This window comes from Bidens hawaiensis, unplaced genomic scaffold (assembly GCF_021521415.1).
Source record: "Bidens hawaiensis isolate Kalapana, Puna unplaced genomic scaffold, B.hawaiensis_p1.1 tig00059067_1, whole genome shotgun sequence".
Classification (NCBI taxonomy): Eukaryota; Viridiplantae; Streptophyta; class Magnoliopsida; order Asterales; family Asteraceae; genus Bidens; species Bidens hawaiensis.
Genome location: NW_027500647.1, coordinates 6,481 through 24,013, shown reverse-complemented (window position 1 = coordinate 24,013; position 17,533 = coordinate 6,481). Strand labels below are relative to the sequence as shown.

At 34.4% G+C, this 17,533-nt stretch overlaps 1 protein-coding gene across 1 annotated transcript; it reads left to right on the top strand.

Moving 5' to 3' along the window:
* Positions 1 to 971: 971 nt before the first annotated feature.
* Positions 972 to 15,198, top strand: LOC143602515 (uncharacterized). Its single transcript, XM_077079594.1, has 4 exons — positions 972 to 1,352; positions 9,810 to 9,881; positions 10,021 to 10,213; positions 14,736 to 15,198. Exons 1-4 carry the CDS (start codon positions 974 to 976, stop codon positions 15,196 to 15,198), a joined length of 1,107 nt encoding a protein of 368 aa, XP_076935709.1. The 5' UTR covers positions 972 to 973.
* The last annotated feature ends 2,335 nt before the right edge of the window (positions 15,199 to 17,533 follow it).

Genomic DNA, 17,533 nt, shown 5'->3' with positions numbered 1-17,533 from the left:
ACTTTGGATTTATGAAACTAAAGTTATATTTCTTGGTCCGTTATTTTAAAGCAACTATTTCCACAATTTTTAAATAACTATAACTTTTTCACACGTTAATGTTGTTGATGATGTTATTGGAAATGCTGTTAATGAACAGTTGCACAAGACCAAGAAACACAAGACCTGATGAACCACAAGAAGAAGTAACTAATCAAGAGCATGTTACCTATGAGTTTGTTTTTGAAGAAAGATTTGAGAATTCCCCACCTCATGTTGAGGGGGAGTATGACCAGGTGAAGTCAAGCTCAAGTTCAGGGTCTATGAATGCCAAAACTATTTGGAATTAATGAATACCAGCTTGGAGCTTAAAATGGGAAACTGGAGATTGATAGATGAAAGTACATATTTAAAATAAAAGCTAGATGAAGCTTTAAAAGAAATTGATAGATTAAAAGCTAAATGTGCTAAAGTTGGGAGTCCCTTTGATGCATCAAAACATGGCGAGAGTGAATCATCAATAAATCTTATTGGAAAGTTGTATGGTGAATCAAGAAGTGATAATAATGCAGATAAACATGATGATGCAGATGATAATGATGTAGAACAATGATGGAAAGAATGGAGTATATCATATATTTTTGTTTCTGACATGTTTCTATTCAAGCGAAAATCAATAGACACAACTAAAGAATAAAACATGTATACATATATTTTTGTTGCTTGGTTGTTAGCAATGACGGTCTCTTATATTTGCAAAAAGTCTATTTTCATCATATCAATGTGCATACCCGTGACAACCCAAAAAATAAATAAATACAATTTAAGGACGTTAATTACAAGAAAAGAGGGTCAAGTTAAACAAGCTTTCGTCATCATTAACTTATTATCTGCCGGCCATTGTTGCGGGGTGACAATGACGAATTTAATATGTATGAATGCTCCATGATTAATATATAGTTTCAACTTTCAAGAACAACACACCGGTTTTACAATGGGACGTGTTGGTGCGAACAATAAGCCAAATCATAACCAACAACCAGAAGTAACTCTCCATCAATCAACTCTAACTCCACCTTTGTTTCAGGCAAATGAGCCACAACTTGAATCTTTTGTTGAAGTTTCACAGCCACCGCAACAGCAACACCAACAAGAAGGGAGTGGGCAACCACAAGTTTATATACAACCACAAATTTACGTACAGCCACAAGTGAGTTATGCTCAACCTCCCCCTCAACCGGTTTCCCAAAATCCAACTTATTACCCTCAAGACATTCAACCGCAACAGCCTCCAGTGGTGTGCCCTCCTCAACCTGTGTATCAACCGGAATGGTCAACTGGACTGTTTGATTGTATGGATGATCCTGAAAATGGTATTTTTGTTGGGTTTTAACAAGATTATCAAAGTGATAAAACCTTACTTTTATCAAAAACGCAGCGGATAAATGTTTTAAATCTTGTTAATTTATAGTGTATAAAACCAATTTTATACATGCAAAACCCAAGCCCGGATCCAAATACGAAATACATGCTATCAAACACATGCATGAAACTATAAGTTCATGCATGTCAAAACTACCTTTCAAACCAAAGGAAATATGAAAGAGATGATGAATGGTAGGCTAGAACTTCAAAGAGGAGTTCCTCAAGCTTGTATACCCCAGGCTCTTGTCAAACACCCTTGGTTTAGCTAGGATTTTGTTCAAAATCTTCTTTCTTCCCTTGGCTCCTATTTTGGCCGAAAATGTAGAGAGAAAAGAGAGGAGAAAGATTTTTGTGATACTTGTGAAAATTATGTCATGTGAAAGGGAGAGTCTTGTGGTCTTTCAAAGCACCACCCAAAGGTCCAATGAGAGTTCTTGCATGTTGCCACTATCTTTTGAAACAATAATAAACTAACCCTTCCTTTCTTTTATTATTATTATTATTTTCAAACCTTCCATATATAACTTATATATATGTATATATATTTTGTGTTATAAAAATAGTTACATTGTGTTATAAAGATAACACAATATGGGCAACATGCTAGGTAACATTATTCACATATTGTTACTTAACCATCTTAAATAACACTATGGAATGCTCTCTTCCAAAGTATAAATCATTCATATGATTTATTCATTTCACAAGTATATTGTATTTAGAAACCCTTTCCAAATAACACAAGTGTCAATATTTATTTACTATGATCACATCATAAATAAACAAATATAATTGGTGTTTGTCTAGCTTGTTATTGGGTATGACCCGACTTGGATCATAACGTACTAGCCACATCAATAATAATATGTGTCTTGGGCAGACCGAGACCAACAATCTCCTACTTGCACAAGATACATAGAAGATTGATGCAAGCAGTAAATACCGCCTAACTACGGTTTACTACCCCTAATACGCATGATAAAGTGCCATTCAATAACATCATCCCCTTCAAGTCCCTTACTTGAAATGATTTAGGTGAATCTATCATTTATCCTTTTGTCTCAGATGTCATGTCAAATCCAGAGACACAGAGTGATCATTCTCTGTTGATTTAACTTAGCAGGCCTTAGACATCTTACTCTCAACGAATAAGAGAGACAAATCCCCTCTTGACTACATACTTCTCTCACAATCACTTTGTACTATACCTGATCTTAGACTTATGTACTGTCATGTTTCAGAGCAACGAAGAACTAAGTCAAAGTATAATAGTTGGTGAATATCAAGACCCAATATGTATCTCAGGTCGGAGGATACTATGATATTCGCCTTTTCTCAAATTTACTTATGATCAATCACAAAGATTCCATGTAGTAACATTTGAGAGCGGGTCAGTCCAATATTTATATCCCATAAATATCTATAAACCTTGGCAGCAACCTTTTGCTCTATATTCAAACCTTATGAATATCTACCAATCCAAGTTCATAATAGTCTTACCTTCATATTTGTTCCCACAAATATGAGTGACTACGGACATTTAGAATAAGTAACTTATTCACGGATTTAAACATGCTAAAATGGAACATAACTCAAAATGTCATAATGATAAACCATAATCATATGAATGAGTGAGAATAACAATTGTTCCGATATCCAAATACAAAATTAGATCATATCCAATCACTAGAATATCGAAGTCCTAAGGCACAAGTGTGACCTTCATGCTTTGGCCTTTCAAGGAGCTTCGTGAGTGGATCCGCAACGTTTTGATCGGTGTGAACTTTGCAAATACATATCTTTCCTTTCTCAACTTCACCCCTTATGTAGTTGAATCTCCGCTCAATGTGCCTCGTCTTTTGATGAGCACGAGGTTCCTTGATTTGAGCAATTGCACCCTCGTTGTCACAAAAGATTTCTAGAGGGTCCTGAATGGTATGGACCACCCCTAGGTCGGCAATGAATTTCTTAATCCACGCAGCTTCTTGAGCTGCCAATGAGGCGGCGATGTATTCCGATTTTGTGGTGGACAATGCTACCACATCTTGTTTCGAGCTCTTCCAAGAGACTGCCCCACCATTCATAACGAAAACATATCCCGATTGTGATCGAGAATCATCTCGATCGATTTGGAAACTCGCATCTGTGTAGCCCTTTACAACGAGTTCCTCCTCACCAGAACCGTATAAGGTATTTCAATATACTCTTAACCGCCATCCAATGGCTACTTCCCGGATTATGTTGGAATCGACTTGTCATGCTTAAGGCGCATGACACATCCGGTCTAGTGCATACCATTGCATACATGATGGATCCAATAGCCGATGCGTATGGGATCCCATTCATTTTATCTTGCTCTTCCTTTGAGCTTGGACATTGAGACGTACTTAATATTGTTCCTCTTTGAATAGGTACCAAACCTCTCTTAGAGTTCTCCATCTTGAACCTTTTCAAGATTTTGTCAATGTATGCACATTGGTTTAAACCTATCAACCGCCTTTATCTATCCCTATAGATCTTTATTCCCAAAATATAAGCGGCTTCACCAAGATCTTTGATGGAAAAACAACTTCCAAGCCATGCTTTTACACCTTCCATGGTTGAAATGTCATTCCCAAATAGTAGTATGTCATCAACATATAATACTAAGAAGGTAATGATGCTCCCACTAGCTTTCTTATACACACAAGCTTCATCACCATTGTTGATGAATCCAAATTTCTTAACTTCTTCATCAAAACGGTGATTCCAACTTCTAGATGCTTGTTTCAATCCATAGATTGATTTCTTTAACTTGCATACTATGTTAGGATGTTGTGGATCGACAAAACCTTCGGGTTGAACCATATAGACATCTTCCTCAAGATGCCCATTTAGAAAAGCGGTTTTGACATCCATTTGCCATATGTCATAGTCATAACGTGCGGCTATGGCAAACAATATCCTAATAGACTTTAACATTGCTACGGGAGAAAAGTTTCATCATAGTCAACCCCTTGAGTTTGAGTGAAACCTTTTGCTACAAGTCTTGCTTTATAAGTATCCAAGTTTCCATGCATATCGGTTTTCTTCTTGAAAACCCACTTACTTCCAATTGGTTTGGAATTAGGTGGTACAACCAAATCCCATACTTGGTTGTCATGATGGATTGCATCTCAACGTTCATGGCTTCAAGCCATTTGTCACAATCGGATTGTGACATTGCATCACGGTATGTGGTAGGTTCATCCGAATCTACCACATAGCATCCATTCATGAAAATCCATATCTTTCGGGTGGATGATTAATTCTACCGGATTTGCGAACGTTTTGTGTGTTTTGATCAACCATTTGATCATTCTCAACCTCCTCTTGTTGATTGCTACTATCAACCAAACGTGTATCGACTTGTGGTTCTCGATCCTCATCGAGTTCCACCGTTCTACTAGTACCTTCCATAAGGAACTTAGTTTCCAAGAACTCGGCCTTTTGAGCAACGAACACTTTTTGCTCGGTTGGGTTGTAGAAATAATATCTCATAGAATCTTTGGGATATCCTACAAAGATACACTTAGTGGATCAACTTTCAAGTTTGTTTTGGGTGTTGTTCTTGACATAAGCCTCACAACCCCATACCTTTAAATATGATAATAATGGAGCCCTTCCATTCCATATTTCAAAAGGTGTCTTGTCCACTTTCTTGGTTGGGGCCATATTTAGAATACAGGCCGAGGAGAGCAAAGCGAAACCCCAAAATGATAGAGGCAATGTGCTTCTAGCCATCATAGATCGAACCATATCTAATAGAGTTCGATTTCTCCTCTCGGACACACCATTGTGTTGTGGTGTTCCGGGTGGAGTAAGTTGTGAGATGATCCCACAACTTCTAAGATGATCTTGGAAAGCATCACTTAGGTATTCACCTCCTCTATCCGAATGAAGTACTTTGATGGTTTTATCGAGTTGATTTTGTACTTCAATTTGGAAGATTTTGAACATTTCAAAAGCTTTATCTTTGTGTCTTAACAAGTACACATACCCATAACGACTATAGTCGTCAATAAAGGTAATGAAGTATCTTTCACCATTCCTTGTCATTGCCTTAAAAGGACCACATACATCCGAATGTATGATACCTAATAAGTCTTTTGCCCTTTGGTTTGTTCCACTAAAGGGGTCCTCGGTCATCTTTCCTAACATACAAGACTCGCATTTATCAATGGAATCACCTTCAGTTGATTCCAAAAGACCATTCTTTTGAAGTGTATGTATGCGATCTTTGTTTTTATGGCCAAGGCGACAATGCCAAAGATAAGTTTTACTCAAATCCATTTTGAGTCTTTTGGTGCTTGATTGGTATAACATGTTATCATAAGATGTGTTATTATGAACCAATTCATAAATGCCATTAGATGGCATTGCTTTAAAATAAAATACATCACTCATGAAAACATAAATACAATCATCCATAAACTTAAAATCATAACCATATTGTCTTAGAAGTGAAACGGAGATAATATTCCTAGTTAAACTAAGAGATTGCAAAACATTATTTAAAATAACTTTCAAACCATTTGGAAGCTTCAAAATGTAGTCCCCTCGGGCTTCGACAACAACCTTTTCTCCGTTGCCTATGAAGAGACTAATATCTCCCTTCTTGAATCCTTCATTTCCTTTGAACCCCTGCAACAAATTGCAAATATGAGTTTTACATCCGGTATCCAATACCCATGTGTTAGAGGAAATAATATTAAGATCAACTTGAATCAAGAAAGTTGTACCCGAGGTTTGCCCCGTATCCCTCTTAGCTTTCAACTCTTTTATATAGGTTGGACAATTCCTCATCCAATGCCCTATCTCCCCACATCCAAAGCACAGATCATCCGCGCAAACCTTTGGCTTCTTTTCTTTCGGTTTGGGTGGTCCCGCTTTCGCCTTTCCCTTGAACTTAGCCATGACTTGTCCCTTACCTTTGGCAACCTTTGCCTTAGGTTCCGGGTGATGCCTCTTCCTATTACCGCCTTCATTGATTGTTAGAACGGGTAAAAACTTTTTACCCATTCCCGTCTCGGCCATCTTGAGCATTGCGTGAAGCTCACCAATGCTCTTGTCCCACCCATTCATGTTATAATTCATAACAAAAGTCTCAAATTTCTTGGTTAGCCCATTTAGGATCAAATCCGTGGCTAACTCATTTGAGACGCGGCAATTAAGGCGCTCGAGACGATCAATGTGGCTTTTTATCTTAAGAACATAGGAGGAAACGGATTGGGTTTCTTCCATACGACATGCATGAAGCGCTCGAACCGTTTCGAAGCGCTCCACCCTAGCTTGTGTAAGGAACATTTCCTTAAGTTGGGTGATCATGTCGTATACCCCATGAAGTTCAAAATCCTTTTGAATTTCGGGAATCATAGTTCCCAACATGAGGCAAGAAACTTGCATGGAATCCTCATTGTGCTTTACCCAATTGTTATAGTTATCGGCATCGTCAATGCTAGATTCTTCGGGAATTGGCTCGTCTATCACGTAATATTTCTTTTCTTGCTTGAGAACGATTCTCAAGTTTCGATACCAATCCATAAAGTTGGTATAGTTTAGATGATCCTTATCAAGAATAGATCTTAGTGATAGGTTGTTAACGGGTGGAATAATAACGTTAGGTGGATTGTTAATTGCGGCCATCTACAAATATAACAAAGCTCAATTTTAGTATTTTCGATATCAATAATTAATTTTAATCGTTAATACCCTTTATGTCCCCTAGACAATTAATGATTAAAATCTAGAACCAAACGTTACATTCAAATAGTAGTTAGGTGACCTTTATCCTACTATTTAAATTAACCAGGTAGTCAACGTTTGACAATTGCAACCCTTTGCAACTTCTAGTTTTATGGGATTGGTTAAACATCTTATGTTTAGTTGGCATGTTTAATCCTATCAACACCATTGTATACCATGCTTCGGTGACCCTATTCACATGGTTTCCAATTTAAGTCGTCCTACTTATACACACGTGTGAGTTTACACATACAAGTGATTAGGTGATCTTTATCCCACAAGTATGGTAAACCCACCTCAAACTCACAAGTTTCCTCCAACATGGTTAGGTGACCTTTATCCCATACCGAGTTCCCAAGTGATTAGAGTGTTGTACAAAAGGATGGTGTTCGACTTATGTTATAAAAGGGATTTTAGTTTTCTAAATTCTAGATTGGAAAACCTTTTATGTACCTTCCATTTGCATGCATTCAAATGTATGGTATTTAGTTGAAAAACCCATTTTCAAAATTCCTATTAATAAAACCCATTTTATTATGAAATCATTAGACTTTAATAAAACCAATTTTATTACCTAACGATTTCTAAGGAACCAATTTTATGCTAGTTGTTGATTTTAAGTTGTTAACAACCTAAATTGTAATAACACAAACAAAAGTAAATCAACCATGTAAGCATAAATATACAACCACAAGTTATAACCATAGCTTCCTAATATTGACTACACTTGTTGACCGAAGACAAGTGTGTCAAAAAGGTCTTTCCTAAGGGACCCAAAAGGACTTAAGCTTGTGTCGGTGAACTCCCACTTGATCTCGCATCCAAATGCTCCAAGTGTTCACCCCCCGTGTTGTGGTCTCCATCCACTTTATTTGTGCTTCCTTCCTTGCATCTTCTTTGACAAAATATATCCTAATACATTTTCTAGTAAAAGAAATGCATCTAATCTACTTATTATTACAAACCAAATGAATGAATAAATAGATTACAAACCCCAATAAATATTACAACCATATCGAATGAACAAACAACCTCTTGAATGAACAAACACATCAATACAATCATTCAACCAAACACAGGGCCATCGCTAGGTTATGAACTTCCAACACATATCCATATATGCAATAACACAATGACCAAAAAATGGTTCCCCTTTCCTTAAAACTTTCGGCCATAATAACAACCAAACCGAAAGTTTCGGGTTTTTGTCCAAACAACACAATCAATCATCCAAATGACTTAGTTTTTCAAGAATATCACGTGCATGTAAAGTATAACCTTGAAAAACCATGGGGTAACCAAAACCCCTAAAATTCTCGGCCATATGGTAAAACCCCACCATAAACCCAAAAATTTTTGGGTCTAATGAAGCATGCATCCGTATAAGCGGCTCTTGATGCCATTGTTGGGTTTTAACAAGATTATCAAAGTGATAAAACCTTACTTTTACCAAAAACTCAGCGGATAAATGTTTTAAATCATGTTAGTTTATAGTGTATAAAACCAATTTTATACATGCAAAACCCAAGCCCGGATCCAAATACGAAATACATGCTATCAAACACATGCATGAAACTATAAGTTCATGCATGTCAAAACTACCTTTCAAACCAAAGGAAATACGAAAGAGATGATGAATGGTAGGCTAGAACTTCAAAGAGGAGTTCCTCAAGCTTGTATACCCCAAGCTCTTGTCAAACACCCTTGGTTTAGCTAGGATTTTGTTCAAAATCTTCTTTCTTCCCTTGGCTCCTATTTTGGCCGAAAATGTAGAGAGAAAAGAGAGGAGAAAGATTTTTGTGATACTTGTGAAAATTATGTCATGTGAAAGGGAGAGTCTTGTGGTCTTTCAAAGCACCACCCAAAGGTCCAATGAGAGTTCTTGCATGTTGCCACTATCTTTTGAAACAATAATAAACTAACCCTTTCTTTCTTTTATTATTATTATTATTACTATTATTATTATTATTATTATTTTCAAACCTTTCATATATAACTTATATATATATATATATATATATATATATATATTTTGTGTTATAAAAATAGTTACATTGTGTTATAAAGATAATACAATATGGGCAACATGCTAGGTAACATTATTCACATATTGTTACTTAACTATCTTAAATAACACTATGGAATGCTCTCTTCCAAAGTATAAATCATCCATATGATTTATTCATTTCACAAGTATATTGTATTTAGAAACCCTTTCCAAATAACACAAATGTTAATATTTATTTACTATGATCACATCATAAATAAACAAATATAATTGTTGTTTGTTTAGCTTGTTATTGGGTATGACCCGACTTGGATCATAACGTACTAGCCACATCAATAATAATATGTGTCTTGGGCAGACCGAGACCAACAATTTCTTCATTAACTTTGGATTAGCTCCCCCTTTTTTTGTTCCTTTTTTCCATAAAACTTGTTGATGGCGAAGAAAATTATATGTTTTGAGGACAAAGATATTTCTTCAGCTTGTATTTGTGTCTTTGTTTTTTTTGCCATAATATTGGTGTCGCCGTTTCCAGTTGGAAATGGGCTAAATAAATACCCGACAAAAACGTGTTTTCTGATAATAAATCAAAATTTTGTTTACAGTTCACCGGATCTATTTTTTCTGTGTACAGCAATTATTACGTTGTGCTGTCCCTGCGTGACATTCGGACAAATTGCAGAGAGAATCGACAATGGAAGAACTTGTGAGTACATTATATATAAGTATATCTTACGCGTTTCAAAATATAAAAAATGAACATAACATCATCTTATATAAATTAAGTTGTTCTTCTATTTAAGATGCTGATGCCAGCAACCTCATATATATTAACCTTAATTCAGCATGTGAGTCAGCTGGATGCATCTACACTGGAATCGCGTTGTGCATTGCCATGCCATGCATATATTCCTGCACATACCGAACCAAACTCAGAAACCATTACGGACTCTATGAAACGCCTGCATCTGACTGCATAACTCACTTGTGTTGTGAGAATTGTGCACTTTGTCAAGATTATAGGGAGCTCAACTATAGGTTAATATATAAAAAAATAAAAAAAAGACGTTGTAATACACCAGAAAAAAATAAAAAAAATAAAAAAAGACGTTGTAATACACATACGTATTACTGTGCAACTGTTGTATGTTCAATAGTGTAATACCATGTATTTTTATGTTCAATAATGCTTAATTGCATATATTTAATATTTGTGTATTGTATATTTGCAGTAGTGGTGTATTATATGCAAAAAATGTAAAAGAAAAAATAAAAGTCGACTTAGTACACATGTGTATTAGTGTTGTATTACACATACGTACTATTGTGTATTCGATATGTGCATTATTCTTATATTGCATATATACATTAGTGTGCATCAGATATGTACAATAGTGTTGTATTCTATACATCTTGCATATATTCAATGCACACTATTACACATGTGCACTACGGAGGGTTTTTTTATTTTTATTTATTATTTTTTTTAACAATATCTACATATAAGAATAATGGAAATAAAAGAAACTACAAAAATATTAATTCATTAAAATGTCATTAACAAAAACACACCTTGCAAAAAAATAAGATATTTGAACTAAAATATGATAATTAATAAACGAAAAACTATGACAATATATATGAAAATTCTGGTATTGTAACACTATAAGAGGTTAAATTCATCTGTGATATTTAATCCCCCAAATCATGAACAAAGTATATATGTTTGATGTCTACTGATTATTAATTCATTAAAATGATGCAGTAAATTAGGGTTTTCTTTATTGATACAAAGTATAAAAGGTATCGATATAATTCATATTTTCACATATATATATATATATATATATATATATATATGAAAATATATAACATTGGGTTCAATTCAGAAGTGTTTTTAGTGTGAGAAGTGCGAGAAGAGATTCTGGCCAATCATAAGTTTTCTTTTTAATTTCGGATTATTTAATTATAGAAGTATATTAGTAAAAAGTTAAGGAGTTTTTTTTGGTAATTAATACTAATTAATGTTAAGTTATAAATGGTTATACATTTATTTTTATTTTTTAATTTGATTTAATCTTTAAACAATTTATAAAACAAAACCATCATACTCATACCATAAAAAATATAAATATATTAACCATAAAAAAAACAAATACCTATACAAATCATAATATTAACCAACACATACAAAAACTAGTTCATGTTATCACATACACAGATCATAATATTTATATACATGCAAATAACTAGTTCATGTTAACTTACACAAATCACAATATAACCTGCATATACAAATTTACCTCATGTTATAGCCTACCCATTTGTATTTACCTACACATATCAGAATATTAACCTACATAAACAAACCTTGTTCATGATATCACATACAATTAATAGTATTAACCTAAACTTGTAAAATATTCTCAATGTAGGAACACATCATGTTTTTTTTATAATTTTAATTATTTTATAATCTATCTTTTATGTGTAGACAATACGAGTTATGTGTAGATGAATATTATTTATATGTAGGTGAAAATAAAATGGACTAGCAAGTTGCGTAAGTGAATACGATATATGTGTAGGTAAATATTAGTTATGTGTTTGTGAAAAATAAAAGAAACAAAATTATTGTAGAAGAAAATAAGTTGTGTTGGAAAATACGAGTTAAACTTTGATAAAATAAAAATAACTAACAATTTGTATAATTGGATATAAGCTATGTGTAGCTTATTATGTTACTTGTGTAGGTGACCAACATATACATTTTTTTATATGTAGATAAAAGATAATTCAAATTTTTAACTTTATACAAGAATTAATGTGGAGAATATTTTAGGAGTAATTAGAAGAATTAATGCATTGAACAAATCAGAGATAATCAATGGTTGAGATCGACTTCTTGCTATAATATCACTTCTCGCATGAACCATCCCATATATATATATATATATATATATATATATCTTTGATGTCTATTGATTAGCAAAATTAGGGTTTATAAAATAGAGGAAATTAAGAAATTAGAATGTATAAACAAAAAATTGATATGACGTAAGATGATATGGATATAATCCATCAAGGAAAACCTAATACTACCATAAAACATAAATATGGAATTGGAATAATCTATGGAAACAATTAAAGGAGATATTTTACACTAACCTAGTTGAATATCAATCTTGATTAACCGAGTATAATTGAAGGATACTCAAAAGATTAACATGTACGGACGAATAAGGAGGCGTGAAGGATTCGATAGATGAAAAGTGGGAATTAGGGCCGATTTGTAAGCTTTGATTGATTTGGACATACCTAAATGGGTATATAAAAGGGCATAACGTATAATGACAAACATAAATGGGTTTCTTACTAATCGAATTTCTTTTTAAATTATTTAATTGGGAATAAAATCAAAGAAGAGGTTGTTATATATGAAAGCAATATAGTTGGACCAATAAGAAGAGACCATGTGCTCATAAACTCTATTGATTTAATAGTATAGGAAGATATATTTTTAAATATGCCCAAAATCAATTTTGAAGCTGCATTTGTTTTTAAGCCAAAACCTCTTCTTTTAACCGTAAGACGCACACACAAGTGCGTTTAAGTGCAAAATAATTTTGTAAATAAAAATGTGAATTTCTACTCAAAATACATCAAGGTTTCAGAATTTCAAAATATAGAAATACTCTTCCAAACACCATTAACAAGTCAAAACCGAATTTTTAAGAAAAGTTAATTAACAAGTAACACATAGTTTGTCATGTAATTATCAAATCTCGAACTGTAACTCATGATCATAAGCTAAAAAAATATTTTTTCGGAATTAATTTATCATACTTTCAGTTATGTTCATACATGTTACATGAACGAACTTTAATCCCACTTTTAACGCGATGACCAAGCGTATATAAGCGAGCTAATGTTGATTCAACATTCGAGTGTCTCGGTCTTTATATTATTATTATATTAGATTTGAATGTAAAGGGCATTTTGGCAAATGTATAATAATGTCTATTCGCCTTAATTGTAAGGCACATTCGTTACTCAGTAACGAATGTGTCACATTCATCTAATGTAAGTGCCATTCGCTATATGTAATGTATAACGAATGAGTATGCTCATTTGTAGTGTTTAATGTAACGAATGACTCATTCGTTAAGGTTTATCTTAACGAATGTAGTCATCCTTATATATATCTGTAATCAATTCTAAAGTAATAACAGTTCCATTAACAGTATTCCTATCTCGTTACTTTTCCCAATTTCCTCCAGAACACATACACTTCACACACACTAAAGTAATCAATCATTCTAAACTGTATAATCATGAATCCGAACATCACGATGTCATCCATGATCTAGATCTGGCCAAATAAACGTATTCACAACAGAGCCACTGATCTGATCTTCGTGACTGTTCGTGTTATAATTGTATTGAATATATTCATAATCATTTTAATTTAGTATGAATTGAAAGATATTGATAGGATGTCATCCAATTGAGTTTGAATTGAACTGATTAAGTGTATTAGAGGTTAGGATTAAGTGTAAATTGAATTGGGAATGAAGGTTGATTGAGTTTTGGAATGGTAATTGGATTGGATTTGTGGTTTGTTTAAGTTTGACGGTTTTGGCGGGATTGAGAGGTGTTTGAATTAGTTTGATTCGGTCAGGATTTATTATGTTTGTGTTCGGTTTAAGTTCGAATAGGTTCAGATTTGAGTTCCGAGTTGATTAGGATAAGTTTTGCTGTTATTTGGTTTGACCTAGACAAGTTTGAAGATCTGAACATCGATGAGTGCACATTCGTTATGATGAATGTATATTCGTTAGGTGTTTGATAGCTCATTTGTTTGGTGACATAACTGATCATTCATACCTTATTCGTTCAATCACTCATTTGTTATGGAAATAAATTACTGTACACATTCACTAAACCATTCGTCAGTCATTCGTTATTCAAAACCCATTCATCAAAAACCTCATTCGCTACTAAAACACTTTCGTTAAAAACTCACTCTTATCTTCATTCGTGTGACATTACCTACTCATTCGTGTGAACAGTATTTTGTTCATTCGTGTTCATAAAGTAATACCCATTCATGTGAAACATAAGTTTTCAGAATTTGCCAATTTCAGTCCTTTGATTCTTTAAAATTGATAAAACATGTCTTCTGCTAATCCAGCTTCGTACTATGTTCTTGCTTCGCAAAATGTTCTAATGCAACAGATGCTCACCATGGATAACGGGATCGGATCTCATAACAAATGTTCGAAATTATTCAATCTTGGTTCCCATCTAGCAAGTGAGCTCGGAATCTTGGTTCCCATCTAGCAAGGTCCTGGTTGCATTAGACATTTGGATGTTGTATATGTGCCACCATAAGTTGCTAGTGCTTATTACATTTGTATGAGGCAAATGAGATTAAAGATGTGAAGAATGAGACTAAGGCATACTCAACGTTGACAATGACATTACCTGAAAATATCTTTCATCAGTTTAGCCATATCAAACCCTGTGCTACATTGTTTGCACAACTGAAAACACGTAGCCTGGGGAACACTCTTGAAAGCAAAAAGACTATGGTAAAGTTTCAATTCCAGAACTTTACGCTTCTCAAGAATGAAACAGTTGAGGAGATGATCAATCGTTTTTGTCATCTCATGGCCGAAATGTCTACAGTTAAGTTAGAGCCAACCGAGGCGGATGAAATTGATACATTGAAGAATGCTTTGCCACCGACGTATTCGACCTTCCTACTCGTCTTCAAGGAAAATGGCTACTTCCACAATGATAATCTCATTGCTGAGGAGTTTATCTACAAATTGAAAGAAAGAGAGTATGACATGAAGTGCCAAACTTCAATGAAAGACAGCCATAATCCAACTTTATATGGCGGGTCTTTGCTAGCAAACACTTTTGGAGGCTTAGTTCCGATTACCGCATTCTACTCACAAAGTTCTATTGATGGAACTCAGGGCTGTAATTCAGGACCTAATGTATCTTTCCTTTAATGTAGTTCTCATATGAAGCTATAAAAGATTCATATAAAGCAAATTGTTGTTCAGTCGAGTTGACACTCATTGACGTAGCTGAGTAGTTCACACTCAATGGACTACCCATAGAGCTACTAGACCTTGCTTGACTCTCATTCGGAGTAGCCCTTCCAGCCACAAAATAGATATCCCCATCTTAATTTATCACCACTCTCGGACTTCCACTTTCAACACCGTCACTACCCGTGTAATATACTGCAGACCCCGAGGTTGAACCGGAAGACATTTTGGCCCCATACTATGACGGATCCTGAACCTGTTCAGTACTTGTTCTCCTTCTCTTCATGTTCATCTCATACCCTCTAACTCTATTAACTACTTCTTCCAATTTGACTTTCTCAATATCCTTGTCATCTCTGATCATCATGGCATACATCTCCCACTTAGGAGGAAGGGCATCGAGAAGCTTTTCAACTATCTCAATAGCTTCTAGTTTGTTGTCATAGTTATCGAGTTCAGTTATGAGGTGGTAGTATCTTGTGATTATGTCATCTAGAGACTCATTCTTCATGTATTTAAAGACAGAAAACTCAGATTTCAGCAATTTGGTTTTCGAGTTTCTAATTGAGGCATTCCTCTCATACCGATTCTTTGCTGATTCCCACATATCTCTTGCAGTTTTATACATCTTAAAAGTTTGGAGAATTTCTTGAGGTAAAGCCATAGTTATAGCTGTAAGGCCTTGCTTTCAGCTTCATACATTTCTTCTCTTCTTCCTCCATTTTGTTGTATTTCTTAACTTGCTCTCTTCCTTCAAAAGTAGCAGTGGGTGGTATATATCCATATTCAATACACACCCATATTTTGACATCTTGCCACTTGATGTATTGTTCAAATCTCTCTTTCCATTGAACGAAAACTATTCCTCTAAGTAACTTTGGTGCTTTAGTTGCGGAACCAGATTCTGGTTCCATTTTAACCGATTCTGATATATATTAATTGAAGTCATTTTTAAGTTACAAAAAATTTCGTTAAGTTTATGGTTCAAATAGTTTTTAAGTTCGCTTGAGTATCAGTGAAAGCGAAGTTAATGCAACTTCGCCTGGTCAATGGATTTGGTCAACTTCGCTTGGTCAAAGGATTTGGTTAGCTTCGTATAGTCAAAAGTTCTGAACAACTTCATCTAGTACAAACTTCTCATGTTAGAAATTCGCTTATTATAACCTCGCCTGTTATAACTTCAAATTAGCAATGGAAACACTAGAAATAACATCGCTGTGACGGCTGGAAAATTGGTCATTAGATTTTTGGCTGTGTTTTTGAATGTAGGGTTTTGTAGGGATGTTTGGTGGGTGAAGTAGGCTATGGATGTAATTTTGAGTGTGTAGTGAACATGAAACTTTTGAAAAATCCGCTGTTCAAGTTATCATACTCGTGTGATACTCCCGAACCACATAATTAAAAGATTAACGCTTCGATACCTATTATAGGTCCTTGGAATGGATCGCTACAGAAGATACCAAAAACTCTAAGGGTGCGGAATCCCCTTAGTATTTGATTACGAGTATTAACACAAACAAGAAAAATATAAACAATGATTAAACCAAACGATTGCTTTGTACTGAATAATAGCTCTATATCTTTCAATACGCTATAGGTTATCACAGCTAGAAATGAACAACTACTAAACCCTAGGCCGAAGATATGTTTATATATTACATGTCTTCTCCTATTTATAATAGGCGAAGTTATCACAACTTCGTTTAACCTACAACTTTGCTTATACCCAAACCGTTTGAACACAAAACACAAACAAACATATTGTTTATTAAAGACAAGACAAACATTAAACCTATTGAACTACTAACATACCAAAATGCACCAATAGAACTTTCTTTTCAGACTTCAGATTCTTCAAAATCTCTTTCATCCCAGTCTGGTGGTAGTGTTGGTTGTGGTTAAGCTGATACTTCAAATCACCATTGTGCTCAGAATTGATCAACCATGGAAGTCGATCATATGGCAATCTTTCATCAAATTTACTTGTGGCAATCACCTTGTATAATTTCTTAAACACATCTAGATCTTTTAATCTCATTAGTTCTCCTTCACTTCCTTCTTGCCATAAATCCTTAATTATTATGTGCAAGAACCTTTGCATATTGCAAGAATTTTTCATTGTTTTTTTGCATTTCAAGCCATGACAATGAATATCATTCTTGAAAAACTGAATCGCTATCTGTATGCTATTGAAGCAGTAGCAGACCCCAATTCTTGACGCAATAATGTCCAACCAGCCCTTCTAGATGATGACACACTGTGAAGCACATGATGACTGAGGTATCTAAATTCT